Consider the following 18,722-nt stretch of genomic DNA (forward strand, 5'->3'; position numbering starts at 1 on the left):
CAGAGATGCATTTTACATCTTGTAAAAAAGGGCATGATAGGATCCCTTTAAGAGAACTGTCTTATGAACCTGATTGTATATAGGTTAATAGAGTGATCAGATATTTCCATGTGGGTACGGATGAACTGTCTGTGGTGTAGGAAGAAGAAAGAGACATGAAAGATGAATGTCACCAGATAGCAGAATAGGTACAGTCACACACACACGCGCACACACACACACACACAGACACATAAAGAGCAGAGCAGAGGAGCTGTACTCTACAGAAGGTGCTTCACAACTCACAGAAAGAGGTACAGTATATGCATTATTATTATGACTGTTGTGCTTTTATATGATTATTGTTTATGCAGTGCTTTATACAATACATATTTACAATATTAAACAATATTAATGCTAATAACCCATATAAAAAATGCTATAGTAATTTATACAATGGTGTTTTTGAACCATACTATTGTAAAGTGCTTGAATTAATCTGTTGTGATTCTACAGTTGCTACGGTAACACAACAACTACAGTAATTAATCTGTTTTGGTGATTCTACAGTTGCTACGGTAACACAACAACTATAGTAATTAATCTGTTGTGGTGATTCTACAGTTGCTACGGTAACACAACAACTAAAGTAATTAATCTGCGGTGGTGATTCTACAGTTGCTACAGTAACACAACTATAGTATTTAATCTGTTGTGGTGATTCTACAGTTGCTACGGTAACACAACAACTACAGTAATTAATCTGTTTTGGTGATTCTACAGTTGCTACGGTAACACAACAACTATAGTAATTAATCTGTTGTGGTGATTCTACAGTTGCTTCGGTAACACAACAACTAAAGTAATTAATCTACTGCGGTGATTTTACAGTTGCTACAGTAACACAACAACTATAGTAATTAATCAGTTGTGGTGATTCTACAGTTGCCACGGTAACACAACAACTATAGTAATTAATCTGTTTTGGTGATTCTACAGTTGCTATGGTAACACAACAACTATAGTAATTTATCTGTTGTGGTGATTCTACAGTTGCTACGGTAACACAACAACTAAAGTAATTAATCTGCTGTGGTGATTCTACAGTTGCTACGGTAACACAACAACTATAGTAATTAATCTGTTATGGTGATTCTACAGTTGCTATGGTAACACAACAACTATAGTAATTAATCTGTTGTGGTGATTCTACAGTTGCTACGGTAACACAACAACTATAGTAATTGATCTGTTGTGGTGATTCTACAGTTGCCATGGTAACACGACAACTATAGTAATACAAATTACCCAATACTGTTGTTTTTTTACAGCTACTGTATAAGGTATATTTCATTACAATACATGACTGTTTACTGTGGTAAAACCTAAAGTATACTAGAGTACACGGTAACACTTTATTTTGATAGTCCATTTGAGTATTAGTAGACTGTCTGCCTAATATCTGCTGATACTGCTCCTTCAACAGACATTTAACTGACTATAAGACACTAAAAGTACATCAATTTACACTAACCCTAACCCCAACCTAACAGTCTACTGATAATCTAATGAGAATTAGTTGCAATTTAACTTATATTCAACAAACGCACCATCAAAACAGAGTGTGACCGAGTTCACTACAGATACAGTATTTTGTAGCATTCATTAGTATAGAGTTGTAAATACTATAACTTATACAGTATGATACATTAAATTGATTATAGTGTGGTTCAAAAATACTATAGTAATTACTATAAATTACTATAGTAAGTAGTTATGTGGGAACAGTGTTAATGCTGTAAACTTCATCTGTTATTAATCAAATTCATTCCCCCCATAAAAAACAAAACCTTTACAGCAGTTAAAACTAAACTGAAAGCATTTGTTTTTCTGAAATGAATATATAATTGAATATATATTTACCAAATACATGTTTGTCATATTTAAATATTAGTTAAACTGTAATAGTTGTGTAATTGCACTGTATTAAAATAATTACAAGTCAAATAACACATAAAAATGTTTAATAAAACAAACACACAAGCTAAATCTAAAAACGTTAAACAATATTGTAATAATAAAAGTGTATTAAAACACTGCTGTACCTCAATGATACTAAAACACACTAACACAGTAGACAAATGTCAGTATTCAGCTTTAAACCTTAACATTTTTGTCTATGTGTTGTGTTGAAATGCTTTTTAATAAAAGAAAAAGCACATTGAAGAAACAAACATTGGTCATACTTTATTTTAAGGTCTCCTTATTTTACATTTAACCGCTGATTATAATATATGGGTTGGTTTCATGCAATTATGCGTAATTAATTGAAATTACTATTGTAAGTGCATGAAACATAACAAATAAAGTGCATGACACTTTAAATAAAGTGTTACCTAAATATTCTATTATTAACATGCTATAACTAGTTTTAAAGTAGCATCTAAAACGCACAGTGTTTTGTGTAAAGAGAAGTAGATGCGTTCATGCGTTTTACTGTACACATACAGTTCCTGTAAGTCTAGAAGAGAGTAAAACAAGCTGCTGAGGTAATAGAAGATCTGCAAAATGGTGAACATGTTTTGTAAAATGAGGCCCTTGTTTACTTCTTTAGTCATTTAATATAACATAATCATTAACATCATTTTCTTTTTGGCGGGATAAGTTGGCGGTTCATGCCGCTGTGGCAACCCCAGATTAATAAAGTAACTAAGCCGAAAATGAATGAATACAACTTAAACATATACATATAAACATGTAAATTTACAGCATAAATGTCTTCATACACTCATATATATATATATATATATATATATATATATATATATATATATATATATATATATATATATATATATATATATACACACACACTTTTTCTTGCTATTTTTTTTTCTTTTGTAACCTGTTATGAGTGTATGAAGACATTTATGCTGTCCGTTTGTTCATTTCATTACTAATATTTTTGTTATAAAGAGTTAAAAGCAATAAAAAAAGCTGCTGAAAGGAGACAAACCTTTAAAAGCAGGTCACAAACACTTTCATTATTCACGACAGCTCTGAATCATTATCTTATCAGCTATCTTCAGTATACAAAAGCCGACATGATGCAGAAAGATTTGCATATGTCATCTCACACATGCGATGTAAGCAAAACCCGTGGGAGATTAGCACACAAGATTAATAATTATGGAAATCCTTTTCTTCAAAAGAGGACGCTGAACGTGAGAGACCTGAACGAAATGTTTTCAGACACATTTAAAGAGCATCCTATGCACATGCAGTACTGCTTTAATGTATATCATAAGTGTAATTAGTTAATTTTAAAATGATTTCTATGTCAATTTAAATGTATTTTTACATTAACTTTAGAATGGATGACACTGCAGACACTTATGCTGAACTAAAATAAACTTTCGGTCCCACTTTATATTAAGCGTCCTTAACTACTATGTACTTACACTGGAATTAGTAATTCGTTACAATGTACTTATTGTGTAAATACATGTATTTACTGTGCACTTGTGCTTGATTAAACACCTGTATGTAAATACATCTGTAATTCAATTCTGTAATTACATTTGTAAATACACTGTTGACCATCCCTTACACCAGGGGTGGGCAAACTCGGTCCTGGAGGGCCGGTGTCCTGCACAGTTTTGCTCCAGCTCTGATCATACACACCTGCTTATAGATAATTAGTGATCTTGAAGACACTGATTAGCATGTTCAGGTGTGTTTGATTAGAGTTGAAGCTAAACTATGCAGGACACCGGCCCTCCAGGACCGAGTTTGCCCACCCCTGCCTTACACCTTAACCCAGGGATGGGCAAACTTGATCCTGGAGGGCCGGTGTCCCTGCATAGTTTTGCACCAACCCTAATCAAACACACCTGCTTGTAGCTTTCTAGTGATCTTGAAGACACTAATTAGGGTGTTCAGGTGTGTTTGATTAGTGTTGGAGCAAAAGTCTGCAGGGACACCGGCCCTCCAGGATCGAGTTTGCCCATGCCTGCCTTAACCCGGCCTTAAACCTACCCATACCACCAAACCTGTCCATAACCCGACCCCTACAAAATATATATATATATATATTGTAAAAAAACGGTCAAATTACAAAAACAGATACCATAAAATCAACCCAGGCTCATTCTGAGAACGTAGTTCCGGGGACGTTTCTGGAGACCGCGAAATACGTAGCCGGGGGTACATACGGCTACATTTCATTTTTTTAAGCGAACGCTGCGGGGCGGTGTGACGCCGTTCCCTTCGGCGCTCGCGGCCGGCCAGCCGGCCGCTCACCTCCGTGTGGAGGGCTTTCCCGCTGCAATCAGTTTGTCCGGTTAGCTCTTCGTGTACTCGAGGCGCAGAGAGGGGCTGACCACGACGACGACCGGGTTCGAGTCCGGGGAAGAGCGGTTCCAGGAATCAGGTAAGAAAACAAAAACAAAATCCAAAAAATGAAGCGAACAAGTTCGTCACAGGGTGAGAATGTGGTCAAAATCCGAAAACGTGGTAAAAACCGGACGAGGGCTTTTCTTTTTCTGGACGGCTTTTGTGAACCGTCGTTGGTTGGGTTTGGGGACGGAGGAGGGTGGGTCAGCCGATTGGCCGGTCGCACGGTCAATCATTCCGTCATGAAGACAGGCAGACGGGCGGAAGGTCGTTCGACAGCGGCCTCTAGCGGGTTTACGCGAGAACGGCGCGGGAAAAAGCGCACACAGCGGCCTCTCGCGGACTCGCGAAAACAAAAACTGCACAAATACGTACCTCCCGGGACGTATTTCGCGGTCTCCAGAAACATCCCCGGGACTACGTTCTCGGAATGAGCCTGGGTTGCATAAAATAATGGTAAAATGTTGAAATAAAGTGTAAAAATAATAAATCTACAGATATTTTCATTACAATGTTTACAGAAAAACACTTATTTTACAGACTTTTCCTAGATTATTACCATCAAATCCCTTCAAAAAAGTTACACACTAAGAGTTTTACAGAGAAACATTGTGATTTCACAGACTTTTCCTAGATTATTATGATCGAACACCATCAATAAAGTGACTGCACTAAAAGTTCAAGAGAAAACAATGTTATTTAAAAGAATTTTATCTCTCAACCATTACAATTAAACACCTTTAATAAAATGCCAAGACATGCTCACGGTCGTGATTTAACAGTTTTATTTTGGATCAAAAACATCTGGAAAAAACAACAAACGAGATACAACTGATTAAAATTCCAACGCAATCTCACGGCAATTTGTAACCTTTTGATTTAGTGGCTAATTCGTACGAATTCGTATGATCTAATTCGTACAATTTAGTACGATTTGCTCATCCACCAATGATGGTTGGGTTTAGGGGTGGGGTTAGGTGCCACGCCTCCTTTTAAAATTGTACAATTTCGTACGACTGAACTCGTACGAATTCGTTTGAATTAGCCACTAAACTGTCAAAACGTAAAATACTTACGTTTTCTCGTGAGATCAGGCTGAAAATTCTCACAACTTTAATATTACAGTTGTTGCATTTTATTGAATAGTATTTATATAAAACATGTAGAGGTTTAAGTGATATGGAATAATTCAGTTACGAATCTTAAATGAAATAGAACTGTAATGTGAAGGGGACGCTGAGAAACGAGTGCAGATCCAAATGCAGGTTTATTACACATAGATGGTCAGGCAAGCAACAGTCAACACAGGGGAAAACAGCAGGGAATCCAGAGTCATGGTCAAATAACGTCCCGGCAGCAAAACACATAATCAATTAACAAACAAAGCAAGGTAAAAGAAGAGAAACGCATCATAATGTTCACAGTATAACAAGACTTCGTAATTGGTGCGTGCGTCTGTGCTGCTTTTAAAGTCCATGTAATCAGTTCATAACGATCCTCCGACTGTGTGTGTGTGCAATCAGCGGAATCCGGAACAGGTGCGCGTGAGCGGAATTTATCTATTTTATTTATTGAGCAGATTTGATCGTAATAATCTAGGAAAAGTCTGTATTTTTCTGTGTTTCTGTGTGTTTTTCTGTAAACATTTTCATGAAAATATCTGTAGATTTATTCTTTTTTTAACTTTATTTCAACAAAGAAATTTTACCGTAATTTTATGGTTTTTGTTTGGCAGCCGTAGCTAATTTTAAGATTTTTAAATTTTTTTACAGAGCAAGTGATTACAATTTATTACGTTAATTTTACGTAATTTTAAATGTACTTTAAAAAACCTGGAAAAAACACTGTAAATAATACGCCAATTGTATTTTATAAAACAGGAAAACTGCTGTAATTTGTCATTAATTATATAGTACATAAAATAACAGTCAAGCTGTTCATTTACAGATATTGTTTGTAATTTTTACAGACTTTTGAATATAATTTAAAATAACAGAAAAATACTGTATATTTTTGTATGTTTTTTTTTTACAGTGTATCCCAACTCAAAGCGCCACAAGTGTTCTCAAATACATCATGGACACAGTAAGTACATTGGATTTATTTTCTTGATGCAAATACATAGTAGTTAAGGACACTTAATATAAAGTGGGACCAAACTTTCTATTGAAACTTCATATTATGTGTTTATAATATTTGAATGATTTAAAAGAGTCCTGCGTACATACAGCACCTTTTATTAAAAATGTGCACCTTCATGAGGATGATTTATTTGTCACAACACTGTTACATGCAGCGAAATTGGACCCCCCGACCATACACAAACATCACACATTTCAGGGGAAGACAGGTCAGTCGAGAGGTAGCTTTAGAGAGAGGAAATAAGACACATTGGGGGAAAAATGAGGTTACCCCCCCACCCCCCTCCCCCACCCAGACTGTCCTTAAAGTAGGGCAGAGTGAGATCAGAGGAAAAAAGCCTCAGTAACAAGCAGGCACATAAACACATAGACATAACATAGGAACAGGGGATGTGGAGATGTAGGCAACAGCCATCCGGTCCTGCAGCTAAAAAGCGCTGGTCGCAGACTTGCCTACCCACACCTAGGGTGATAAGCATACAAAGGCATACTTAAGTACAATTTAGAGCATTTATAATTCATGCCTTTCTGATTGCAGTCTCCATGATCTTTAGAGTCCTTATTGTCTTCGGTTTTATCCTCCAGGTCAGCAGCAGTGCAGTTATGGATGATGAAACGTATAACTACCCTACCGACTATTATGATGAGGCAGAGCCTTGTTCTCTGACGTCGTACCGCGACCATGAAGTGACCATCCAGACCTATGTCTACTCCGTGATATTTGCGCTGGGCCTGGTGGGCAACGTTCTGGTGCTCCTGACATACGTCTTCTACAAGAAAGCCAAAACCATGACCGACGTCTACCTGGTGAACGTGGCGCTGGCAGACCTGCTGTTCGTGGTGGCCCTCCCCCTGATTATCCACAACGAGCGCTCCAATTGGAGTATGGGCACGTGGGCCTGTAAGCTGCTGCGCGGAGCTTATAGTATGAACGTGTACACTAGCACGCTCCTGCTAGCCTGCATTAGCGGCGACAGATACATCGCAATTGTACAGGCCCGACGCTCCCTCCGGACACGCTCCCAGGCGAAGGTCTACAGCCGGATCATCTGCTTGGCGATATGGTTTCTGGCGTTCGTTTTATCTCTGCCGACGCTAATCTACCACCAGGAGAAAAATGAAGAATGCATCACCATCTTCAGTGAGAATGAAACCGCGCGGCTGGTGAAGATCCTGATTCCCAGCATGCAGATGGTGTTTGGGTTTCTGGTGCCGCTGATGGTGATGGTTTACTGCTACTCGTGGACCATGGTGACTCTTCTTAAGGCGCAGAACTTTCAGAAGCACAAGGCGGTGCGTGTTGTCCTGGCTGTGGTTTTCGTGTTTGTGCTTTGCCATCTGCCGTATAACGTAGCATTGCTGGTTTACACCAGTAAACTGTTTATGGAGAGGAATTGCAGGGAGGAGCAGGTCACGCTGATGACGCTTTCGGTTAGCCGGACCGCGGCGTATCTGCACTGCTGCCTCAATCCCATCCTCTACGCATTCATCGGGGTCAAATTCAGAGGCCACTTCTACCAGAACCTGCGGGATCTGCGATGCCTCGGTAAGCAGTACATCTACTCGGGACGATCCTCACAGCAGACATCGGATTTGTACATGTCAGCAACTAAAACTGTTGTCGGACATAACGGCATCATAGACAACCCTTCGTCGTTTACATTGTGATGTAACAACACTGGATGTCCTTCATTAATAATTGCGTACAATTTTCAGACTTCTCATGAAATCTTTCGGTGTAATTTTGTAATTGCGAACAGCTTGAGCTTGTTCGTAATTACATATGTAAATCTGTATCTGTTTGTGAATTTGGAGTCTTTCAAAGCATCATGGTGGCTGAGTTGTTCGCATGTTTGCCTCACAGCAAAAAGGTCGCTGGTTCGAGTTCCAGTTGGACCATTTCTGTGTGGACTTTGTATGTTTTCCCCTGTGTTCTTGTGCATTTCTTTCAGGTTTCTTGGGGTTCCCCCACAGTCCAAAGACATGCGTCATAGGAAAATTGGATGTACTAAATTGGCCTAGTGCAGGGGTGTCAAACTCAGTTCCTGGAGGGCAGCAGCCCTCAGTGGTGTAAAGTATACTGAAAAATCATACTCAAGTAAAAGTACCATTACTTGCATAAAAATGTAGTGCGAGTAAAAGCCTCTGTTGTAAATATTACTCAAAGTATGAGTAAAAATTAGCCCTCAAAAGTACTCAAGAGTAGTGAGTAGTGAGTATTACACTGTAAAAAGCTGATGTGTTTACTTGTCATTTGTGGTTGTGTGTAAACGTAAGATTCTGTAGTGTTTTTATTGCTCAGCAGGCACACAACGTCATAAGACGTTAATATTAGGTTAGATTTAGGTTGTGATGTCAGGTGACTAAAATTCAATGTCTGGTCAGCGTCTAAGGACAACGTTATTTTGATCACCAATAAAAACGTCAAATGATGTTGATATTTGGTAGATTTTAGGTTGTGTTGGAAAGTGACCAAAATCCAATGTCAAGCCAACACCTTAAATCATACTGATGTCAAAAATTGACATTTATTCGTCAGGTATGGCAACCAAAATCCAACGTCTGATAGACGTCATAGTGGTAACGTCCACACAACATCAAGCTGTAACATCATTAGACGTTGATATTTGGTTGATTTTAGGTTAGATGTTGGACATTGACGTCGGCCTGGCGTTGAGTTCTGACGTCAAAACGATTTTCATTTCCAAACAAAATGCAACATCCCCACGACGTTGAGGCACAACGTCAATCTAATATCAGGTTGGCGTCTTGTGCCTGCTGAGTGTTTAAGGCCATTTCGGTCAAACAGTCTCTAAGTGTAAAGATGTTGGACATCTTCTTGGACACTTTTAATGCTTCCAAACAGTTTTCTGCAATCATAAAGCGCCCATGTCTTGAGGTAGTTCAATATAATGCAATTTATCATCTATGTGTGATTTGATTGGACAGGAATCCCTGGACTCACTTTTCTAATCCCCATAGACAGTAAAAAACAAATGAGTGCAACCCAGGCTCATTCTGAAAACGTAGTCCCGAGGACGTTTCTGGAGACCGTGAAATACGTCCTGGGAGGTACGTATTTTTGCAGTTTTTGGTTTGCGCGAATCCACGAGAGGCCGCTGTGTGCGCCTTTTTGGCTTCTCGGACGTCTCCCGCGAGTGCCGTTTGCGCCCGCACTGTTCTTGCGTGAACCCACCAGAGGCCGCTGTCGAACGAACGTCTGTCTGTCCGACTGGCTGAATGATTGACTGGGCGACCGGCCGACCCACCCTCCTCCTTACCCGAACCCAACCAATTTTACCGATTGACCCGCCCGCCCTAAACCAACCAACGATTTACAAAAGCCGTCCGGAAAAAGAAAAGCCCTCGTCCGATTTGTTTTTTTTTTTACCACGTTTTCGGATTTTACCACTTTCTCACCCTGTCATGAAGCTCTTCGCTTTATTTCTTGGATTCTGTTTTAGTCTTACCTGATTTCTGGAACCGCTCTTCCCCGGACTCGAACCCGGTCGTCGTGGTCAGCTCCTCTCTGCGTCTCGAGTCCTTCGACGCACAGGACGAGCTAACCGGACAAACTGGTTGCGGCGGGAAAGCCCTCCACACGAAGGCAAGCGGTCAGCAGGCGGGCGCTAAAAGGAACGGCGTCATACCGCCCCGCAGCATTCGCTTAAAAAACAAAATGCAGCCGTACGTACCTCCGGCTACATAATTTGCGGCCTCCAGAAACGTCCACTGGACTACGTTTTCGGAATGAGCCTGGGTTGAATGAGTGACTGCAGGTTGAAGGAAAGTAGTAGAGTAAAAGTGCCAATACAGCACTAAAAATGTGCTCAAGTTAAAGTAAAAGTACACATTTTTAAAACTACGTATTAAACTACAATTCCTGAGAAAAACTACTCCATTACAGTAATTGGAGTATTTGTAATTTGTTACTTTACACCGCTGGCAGCCCTACAGTTTAGTTCCAAAACTACTTTAACACAGGGGTTCCCAAACTTTTCAGCCCGCGACCCACTATATTCTCTGAGGTGGTTATACAGTAAATATAAAGACCTTGCACACATTCCAATAGGCCCAGATCTGTTCATGATTAGACATTGGAGAAGGCCACTCTGAGACCATATTCCATGTTCAGTTGTGGCATGTATTCATTTTTAATATGCATGAGTGATATAAAGGTCTCAGATAGTTTAACCTGGTGCCATAAAAATCAATGTGCTGAGTCTTTAATATAACGTAATCACCCCAGGGGTCATAAAAAATCTGAAGGCTGATGGCTTTTCATTTCCATCTTGTTTTTTAATAATGTTAACAGTGTTGTTATTAACAGCTGTTTTGTTCTTCAGTATGTTATGGATAAAATATGGTAATTCTAATAGTTTAATAACATAAATTAGATTCTTGTAAAATCGCCAAGCGACCTCTCTTCATTGTCCTGCGACCCCCATTTTGGGAACCACAGCTTTAACACACTTGTATGTTTCAAACAAGCCTGAAGGACTCAAATAGCCTAATCAGGTGTGTTTAATTAGAGCTGGAACTAAACTGTGCAGAGCTGCGGTCTTCCAGGAGTTTGACACCCTTGCCTTAGTGTTCGAGTGTGTGTGATCCAGAGAATGTGTGGGTGTTTCCCAGCACTCAGGGTTCACGAGTTAGTCTAGTCTCAGTGGTAGGCAGCAGCTGGAAGGGCATCTGTCAGTAAAACATATGCCAGAGTAATCGGTGGTTCATTCCACTGTGGTGACCGAAAAAAATAAGCCAAAATAAATCGAATGAGTGAGTGAACGAGTGCATGAAGCTAGTCATTTGCATAACACACACCCACACCAGCTCCATATAAGGGTTTTCCACAAAGCAGCACTCGTCCAGAGGAAGACGGTTGTGTGATTATTAATGCTGACGATCGTTTTGCAGCCAGATGTGGAGGCCAGAAAATATGTGCCGTTTACAAAAGCTGCATAAATCATTCAGGACTTCTCTAAAGCGACTGAACGTTCAGTAAATGCACCTGTGCACTCTTTAAAGATGCACTTTCTCCTTACAGCACACACACAATGTCTTCAAGCAGAACCAAGTGTGCCATGTCTCTACAAGGTGATGGGTGAGATCAGGTGATTGTTGTTTAGACCTCGAGTTATATATTTATGTATATTTGGACCTCTAATTATACTGTGTTATCAAATTGTAGTGTGTTTCCTTTTCATTCAGCCTGTAAATAACATATCTAATTATATGTAGGGTTCTTTATACGTGCTTATGAATACATTTGAGTAATAAAGTTTTTAACGAATCTCGATTTATTCTTGAAAACATCTATATGTGTGTTTAGTTCATTAGAAATGAAATCAGCAATCGGAGGATGGTGGCTTTTTTGTGCCAAGATGCCACAGTGGCTCAGTGGTTAGCACTGTAGCCTCACAGCAAGAGATCACTGGTTCGAGTCTGCATGTTCTCCCTGTGTTGGCGTGGGTTTCGGGTGCTCCGGTTTCCCCCACAGTCCAAACACATGCGCTATAGGGGAACTGATGAACTGAATTGGCCGTAGTGTATGAGTGTGTTTGTGAATGTGAGAGTGTATAGATGTTTCCCAGTACTGGGTTGCAGCTGAAAGGGCATCTGCTGTGTAAAACATATGCTGGAATAGTTGGTGGTTCATTCCAATGTGGTGATAATAAGCCAAAGGAAAATTAATGGATGAAAATGGTGCCAGGTATTGTTGGTGACATCTAATAAGGATGAATTAACAGACACACAATAAGCAGTCTAATTGTTGCAGGATTTGTTAAGCAGGCCTAAAGACTGAGAAACACCTAGCTGATGTTGAAGAACTCCTGATGATGAAATCAACCACATTGACTGTGTCTGTCCCGTCTGAGCCAAAAATCTGCATGTGAACAAACGCCGAATGTGTCTGTGCGAGAGTGTTGGGAACCAACAATTTTAACCCCAAAAAAAACAGCCTGTCAGATGAAGACAAGCCAGAATCAGAGATTCAATTAAAGAAAGTTTACTATGGATTCTTAGCTGGTCAGGATGGACAATGACCAGCTAAAACCAGCTTGACCAGCCTGGTTTAAGCTGCACATAGTTTTTTTTCTTTTTGGATGGGCTCCCAGTCTGGCTAGGCTGGAAATGGCCAAAACCCCTTTAAAACCAGGCTGGACGACCAGCTAAAAATCAGCCAACCAGCCTAGGTTGATTTAAGCAGTTTTTTTTCAGCAGGGTCTGCTTATAATATCAAAACAACAACGATTATACTCTCAAGGCTTTTGGAACAAGCATGGTTCAAGTAGCAGCTCCAGCTCTAGCGATGAAGAATTGATTATTGTTCACCAGTGCAATAAGCAGCTCCATGTTCATATTGCCTCTGGGCATCTTCTTCAATGTGCAATCGCATTGGCAGTTTTGCGCTTGAGCGCCTCCAAGTGTGGTTCAGTGTTGCCAACTATTTACAATTAAAAGTGGCTGAAGCCTGCCCGAAAAGTAGCTAAATTTTGCCAGATGACGTCACGCACTAATTTGCATGTGAGTGACGTCAACACATAGTATCTGACAAGCGTAAGCCCGTCATGTCTCTCTCTTAGGCGCCATGTATTATATTATATTAAACATTACATCCAGATAATAACTAGGTTCTTATTAACATATTACTTTGCGCAATGACGTCATTGTGAGCAATATGAGCAATTCCAGCGTTATGGATGTGACAATTGCAGTAAAAAGTTAGAAAGAAAGTAGATGTTAACATTATATTGAAACATCGGTATATATTTTTCAGAATAACTGATCATAGAGTTATGGGATTAGAAAAATATCAATCTGTAAACATGTTTTGTACATTAAATGAGGAAAATAAACATGCGTTATGGATGTCACCAAAAAAGTCTGCGAGTTTACAGTCTAACATTGTAGAAATTCTGTAAATTAATTTGCACGACCCAAAATAAATAATGATCATCAACAGGAGAAGAGTTGTCTCACTATAGAACAGAAATGATTGACTTTATTTTATTTATAATTTTTGCATTATTGAGGAAAGAGTGCCATTATGGATGAGACGTCTCTCCTTTACGGATGTGACCGATGTGAAATTGCCACTCGTGTGACTTTGGTAAATCAAATATAATAGTTTGAAAACACTGACAGAGACATTTAAGAGTATTTCTAAAGTCCTGTAAATTACTTGCTTACACAAAAGATTTAGAAACAGTTTCCATATTTAGGTGAAAACTTCATTTTTTTTCATGGCATGGTTGACATTTGCATAGAATTGCTCATATATATATATAGACATTTTACTGAGTTCTCCCCATATATATATATATATATATATATGGGGGGAACTCAGTAAAATGTCTAAAACTTTGATAGGAGACAAGACTCAGGTAGTATATATATATATATATATATATATATATATATATATATATATATATATATATATATATATATATATATATATATATATATATATATATATATATATATATATATACACACATACACTACCTGACACTACCTGACCCAACCCCCCCCGAGAACCTTTCTTTCTATCACAGTATATCCCTGCACTGTATAAAAACAATTGCAGAGCAACACTAATCGATTAAGTGGATTGAACATAATACAATGAAGTTGTCCCTAAAAATCTCAAGAATTGTGTTGTTTCAACTCGTACTGTGACTAGTTTGAACAAGCAGCAATCATCCTTTTTAGAGTGTTTACACTGTAATGTTGGCCCAGCACAAATTAATTACGTAAACTTGACTGTTTTCATAAACTTAAGTGGATTGAACATTACAATTAAGCTGTTCCTCTCCTACAAATTAAGAAATTTGCTGTTTCAACTCATTTTAAATAAGTATTTTGAATAAGCAGCAACAGTCATTTCAGTAATAAATGCTGGGCTCCAGACAATTGCTTTGTGTTGGCACAACATGAAGAAATTAAAGCTAACGTATTAGTTTTTACAAATTAAGTGAATTAAAAATAAACTCAAGCTCAAGAATTGTGTTGTTTCAGCTCATTTATTTAAATAAGTAGTTTCAACAATCAGCAAATGTCATATTTTGAGCGAGTAGAAGAGCCCTGACACACTTCTCCTTCCTCTGATCTCAGAGTAAACGGGTCAGAGTGCAAGATTAGCCGAAATCAAAGACTTTCAGGAGTACAAAAGCAACATTGCATTTCTGAAAGCAGGAAACATGAGCGGAGGAAAACCCTGAGTTCATCATCCTTTCATCAGGTTCATCTATTTAAATGACGCTGGCTTTACTTCCTCGTGCAGGACTTGTAAACAACACACAGAGTTTGCATACATTCAGAGCACAGACAGATAAATTCCCCAAATTTACATTACAAATTCACCAGCTGCTTTACCAACAGTGGACTTCACACTCCACATTTATTTTAACTAGGATAAGCTACTTCAAAAAAAGGTTTTAAGTTACTCTAAAAAAATTATGCAACTATATTTAAACTACTTAAACTGTACGTCATTTGGTTACTTGATTAAATACTACTTAAATACCTGTGAATCTCTATAGAAATTACACTCTTTTATTTATTTAAGTTTAAGTGAAAGGGGCTTTTAATTTGTTAAAAACAATAATACATAATGTTGTAATTTATTTATTTCTTAATTTCATGTTTTTTTTCTAATATGCCATTGTCAGACAGATGCAATTTTATTAATATGAAATACTGAGTTATAGAAAATGAAGTAACAATAAATAACTACAATAATATTGCTCATTTAAATATATAATAATAATAATAATAATAATAATAATAATAATAATACACTGTAAAACCTGATTAGTAAAGTTAACTCAAACTGTTTGTGGAAACAGATTGCGGCAAACCATTTAAGTTTTGAAACAAAATTGTCTGATAGTGAGTCCTGTAAACTATATGACTATAATACACTGTAAAACCAAACAGTCAACTTTATCGAATGAAATGAGTGTAGTTAACTCAAAATTGACTGAAAGTTAATTCTACTCATTTGAAAAGAGTTTTAACTCGGTGTGGAAGGTAAGGAGTTAATTAAATACCTCATTACTTCAACTTAAATGAAGTAAGTTCACAGTACTCATATAGATTAGTTTTTAAACTCAAATGGTTTGTAGCAATCTGTGTCCTCAAACGGATTGAGTTGCCTTAACTTATTGAGTTTCACAGTACTCAGTTGGTTTGAGTTCTCTTCATTTATTGGGTTTTAGTGTGCACAAATTGCTTTGTTTACTCAAATAGAGTAAGTTCACAGTACTCATTAAGTTTAGTTTTTGAACTTAAATAGTTTGTTGCAATTGGTTTCCTTAAACTCTTTGAGTTACCTTAACTTTTTGAGTTTTACATTGTATACACAGTCATATACACATACATTATTTGTGTTGAGAATGTTGTCAAACTTTTGGAATATTAGTAACTTAAACATTTTAGGTTTGAGTTCAACAAATTATGTCCAAACAACTATATAACTCTTCAAATAGTTTGGTATTGCTTCAAATTTTAGAGTTAATTAACAGAAAAAATAGAATTAATTTTCGTTTTGAGTTCTGCTGAATGTAATCTATTCATGAGTTAAAATAACTCTTTTATCATCAAGTCAAAAAAACCTTTTAAACAATTATAAGTTGAACTACCTTATTTCATTTAGTGCTTTTGACTGTTTTACAGTGTAATAATAAATATAGTAACACACATAATAACTCAATTTGTCTAAATTTCAATTTTGAAACTAATTTCTCGATCAATAACAATTGTTGGACAAATGCAATTTAAACATAGAAGTTGTTTGGAAAATATAATAATATTATTATTATTATTATTATTAATAATAATAATAATAATAATAATAATAATAATAATAATAATAAGAAGAAGAAGAAGAAGAAGAAGAAGAAGAAGAAGAAGAAGATTCAACAATGTTAAAAAAAAAAACTTTAATCTTTCCCTTTGCCCCGAAATGGGCACCCATAGAATGAATGGGAAATACTAAAATTAAAAGCATTTTTTTTATTTGACCAATAAAAATCAATGAATCCAACACAATGCTGATCAATCATGTACCTAAATGATGGTCCCTGTACAACAAGCTCAAAATCACACACACAACTCCATTCAACAAAGTTAAGCTCTCTTTAAATCTAACTCCATCATTTGTCCCATGGAAAATGAATGGGGAATACTAATATTAATACACTGTAAAATCTACCCTGGTTGCCTTAAATTTTAAAGCTGAATCAAATTAACCCTATAAGTCTATAGAACACTTTTATAAGGGGTTTAAACACAGTTGTGTGGCAGCAGTGTGTGAATATAAGCAGCTTCTAAAGATAAAAATCTATTAATGTTATTGTTTATAATCAGACTTGATCAAAACCGTCTGCAGAAACACTTTGATTGACATTCTCCCTTTGTACATGTCATCAGAGGGTGAAAGCCCCGCCCACTGGTGATGATCTCGCCCTTGGACATTAGTCTTGTTTTTGAATCTGCTACTATGCTGACACATTTGTAGCTCCGCCCTCTCTTGAAAAAGAGCACAATCTCATTTGAATTTAAAGCTACAGTCACCAAAACACCACAATTAGGATCAAAGCCTGAAACTACACACACACACATTCTAGAGACATCAGAGACTTGTTTTACATCATGTTAAAAGGGGCATAATAGGTCCCCTTCAGATGGAGCACAACAAATGGTACATTTAAAGCTATACAAGTAAATAAAAACATTTGAAAAATCAGTAAAAAACATGAATTGATAGATAGTATTTTATCAAAGATTTGGATTTAACTTTCGTTCAAAACTCACATCAGATCACATCTGATATATGATAATTAAGGCCTGCAGAAGGTAATTTGTTTGAACGTTAAAACAATCTATTAAACATCACTTGTGAAATATATTTTTTTAATTACATTTCCTATTATACACTACCTGACAAAAGTCTTGTCGCCTATCCAAGTTTTAGGAGCAGCAAATATTAACTTGACTTCTAGTGGATCATTTGGTATCAGAAGTGGCTTATATGAAAGGTAAAGGCCTCTAGATTACTCTTATTTGAGCACAATAAAATATGATCATGTCTTGATTATGAATGATTTGATTAGGACAGTAAGGTCTGACTCTGCTTAGACTAAAGTCTGCTCACTGAACCTTCAATAATGTCCAGTATAGAATATGTGCTCATGCTGCAGTGGAAACAGAATGAATATTGTGTCTGACTCCATCATGAGCTTGGAGGACTGCATCCATACATCTCTGCAATGACTCAAATCACTGATTAATAAAGTCATCTGGAATGGCAAAGAAAGCCTTCTTGCAGGACTCCCAGAGTTCATCAAGAGTCTTTGTGTTCATCTTCAACGCCTCCTCCTTCATCTTACCCCAGACGTGCTCAATAATGTTCATGTCTGGTGACTGGGCTGGCCAATCCTGGAGCACCTTGACCTTCTTTGCTTTCAGGAGCTTTGATGTGGAGGCTGAAGTATGAGGAGCGCTATCCTGCTGGAGAATTTGCCCTCTCCTGTGGTTTGTAATGTAATGGGCAGCACAAATGTCTTGATACCTCAGGCTGTTGATCATCCACTCTGCAGATCTCTCTCACGACCACATACTGAATGTAACCCCAAACCAAAACATCCAAACTTGACTGATTTCTGTGAGAATCTTGGCTCCACGCGGATTCCAGTAGGTCTTCTGCAGTATGTGTGATGATCGGGATACAGATGCTTCATCAGAACTAGAAGTCAAGTTATTATTTGTTGCTCGTACAACTGGGATTGACGATATGAGTTTTGTCAGGTAGTGTACATTTCAACAGTATTTTAAGGTTAAATGACTGCTTTTTTCTTTAACAAGCCTTAAATCTCATGCATTTATGATGATTTAAAATAATCTCACACTCCGCATCTTCTTTAAGGAGGATTAAACTCTATTTGTTGACTTTATTCTTTTTCTATTCAGACAAAAAAAATAGGAAAATAGGCACAAAATAATAATAACAATACTGTTTCAGTCTGTCCTTTGAGTAACACTTTACAATAAAGTTTCATAAGTTTATAATAATGAACCTACTTACTATCATGAACTAATAATAATGAACAATACTTGTACAGCATTTATTAATCATAATTAATGCAAAATTGTCCTTGTTAACATTAGTTAATGCACTAACTAATATTAAATGACTTTATT

The 18,722-nt window shown here is 37.4% G+C and overlaps 1 protein-coding gene across 1 annotated transcript; it reads left to right on the plus strand.

Annotated features, from left to right (window-relative positions):
- Positions 1-275: 275 nt before the first annotated feature.
- On the plus strand, positions 276-11,825 carry ccr6b (chemokine (C-C motif) receptor 6b). Its single transcript, XM_056477680.1, has 3 exons — positions 276-293; positions 6,409-6,459; positions 7,101-11,825. Exons 2-3 carry the CDS (start codon positions 6,451-6,453, stop codon positions 8,181-8,183), a joined length of 1,092 nt encoding a protein of 363 aa, XP_056333655.1. The 5' UTR covers positions 276-293; positions 6,409-6,450; the 3' UTR covers positions 8,184-11,825.
- The last annotated feature ends 6,897 nt before the right edge of the window (positions 11,826-18,722 follow it).

The sequence above is a fragment of the Danio aesculapii genome, chromosome 17 (assembly GCF_903798145.1).
Source record: "Danio aesculapii chromosome 17, fDanAes4.1, whole genome shotgun sequence".
In the NCBI taxonomy this organism is placed as follows: Eukaryota; Metazoa; Chordata; class Actinopteri; order Cypriniformes; family Danionidae; genus Danio; species Danio aesculapii.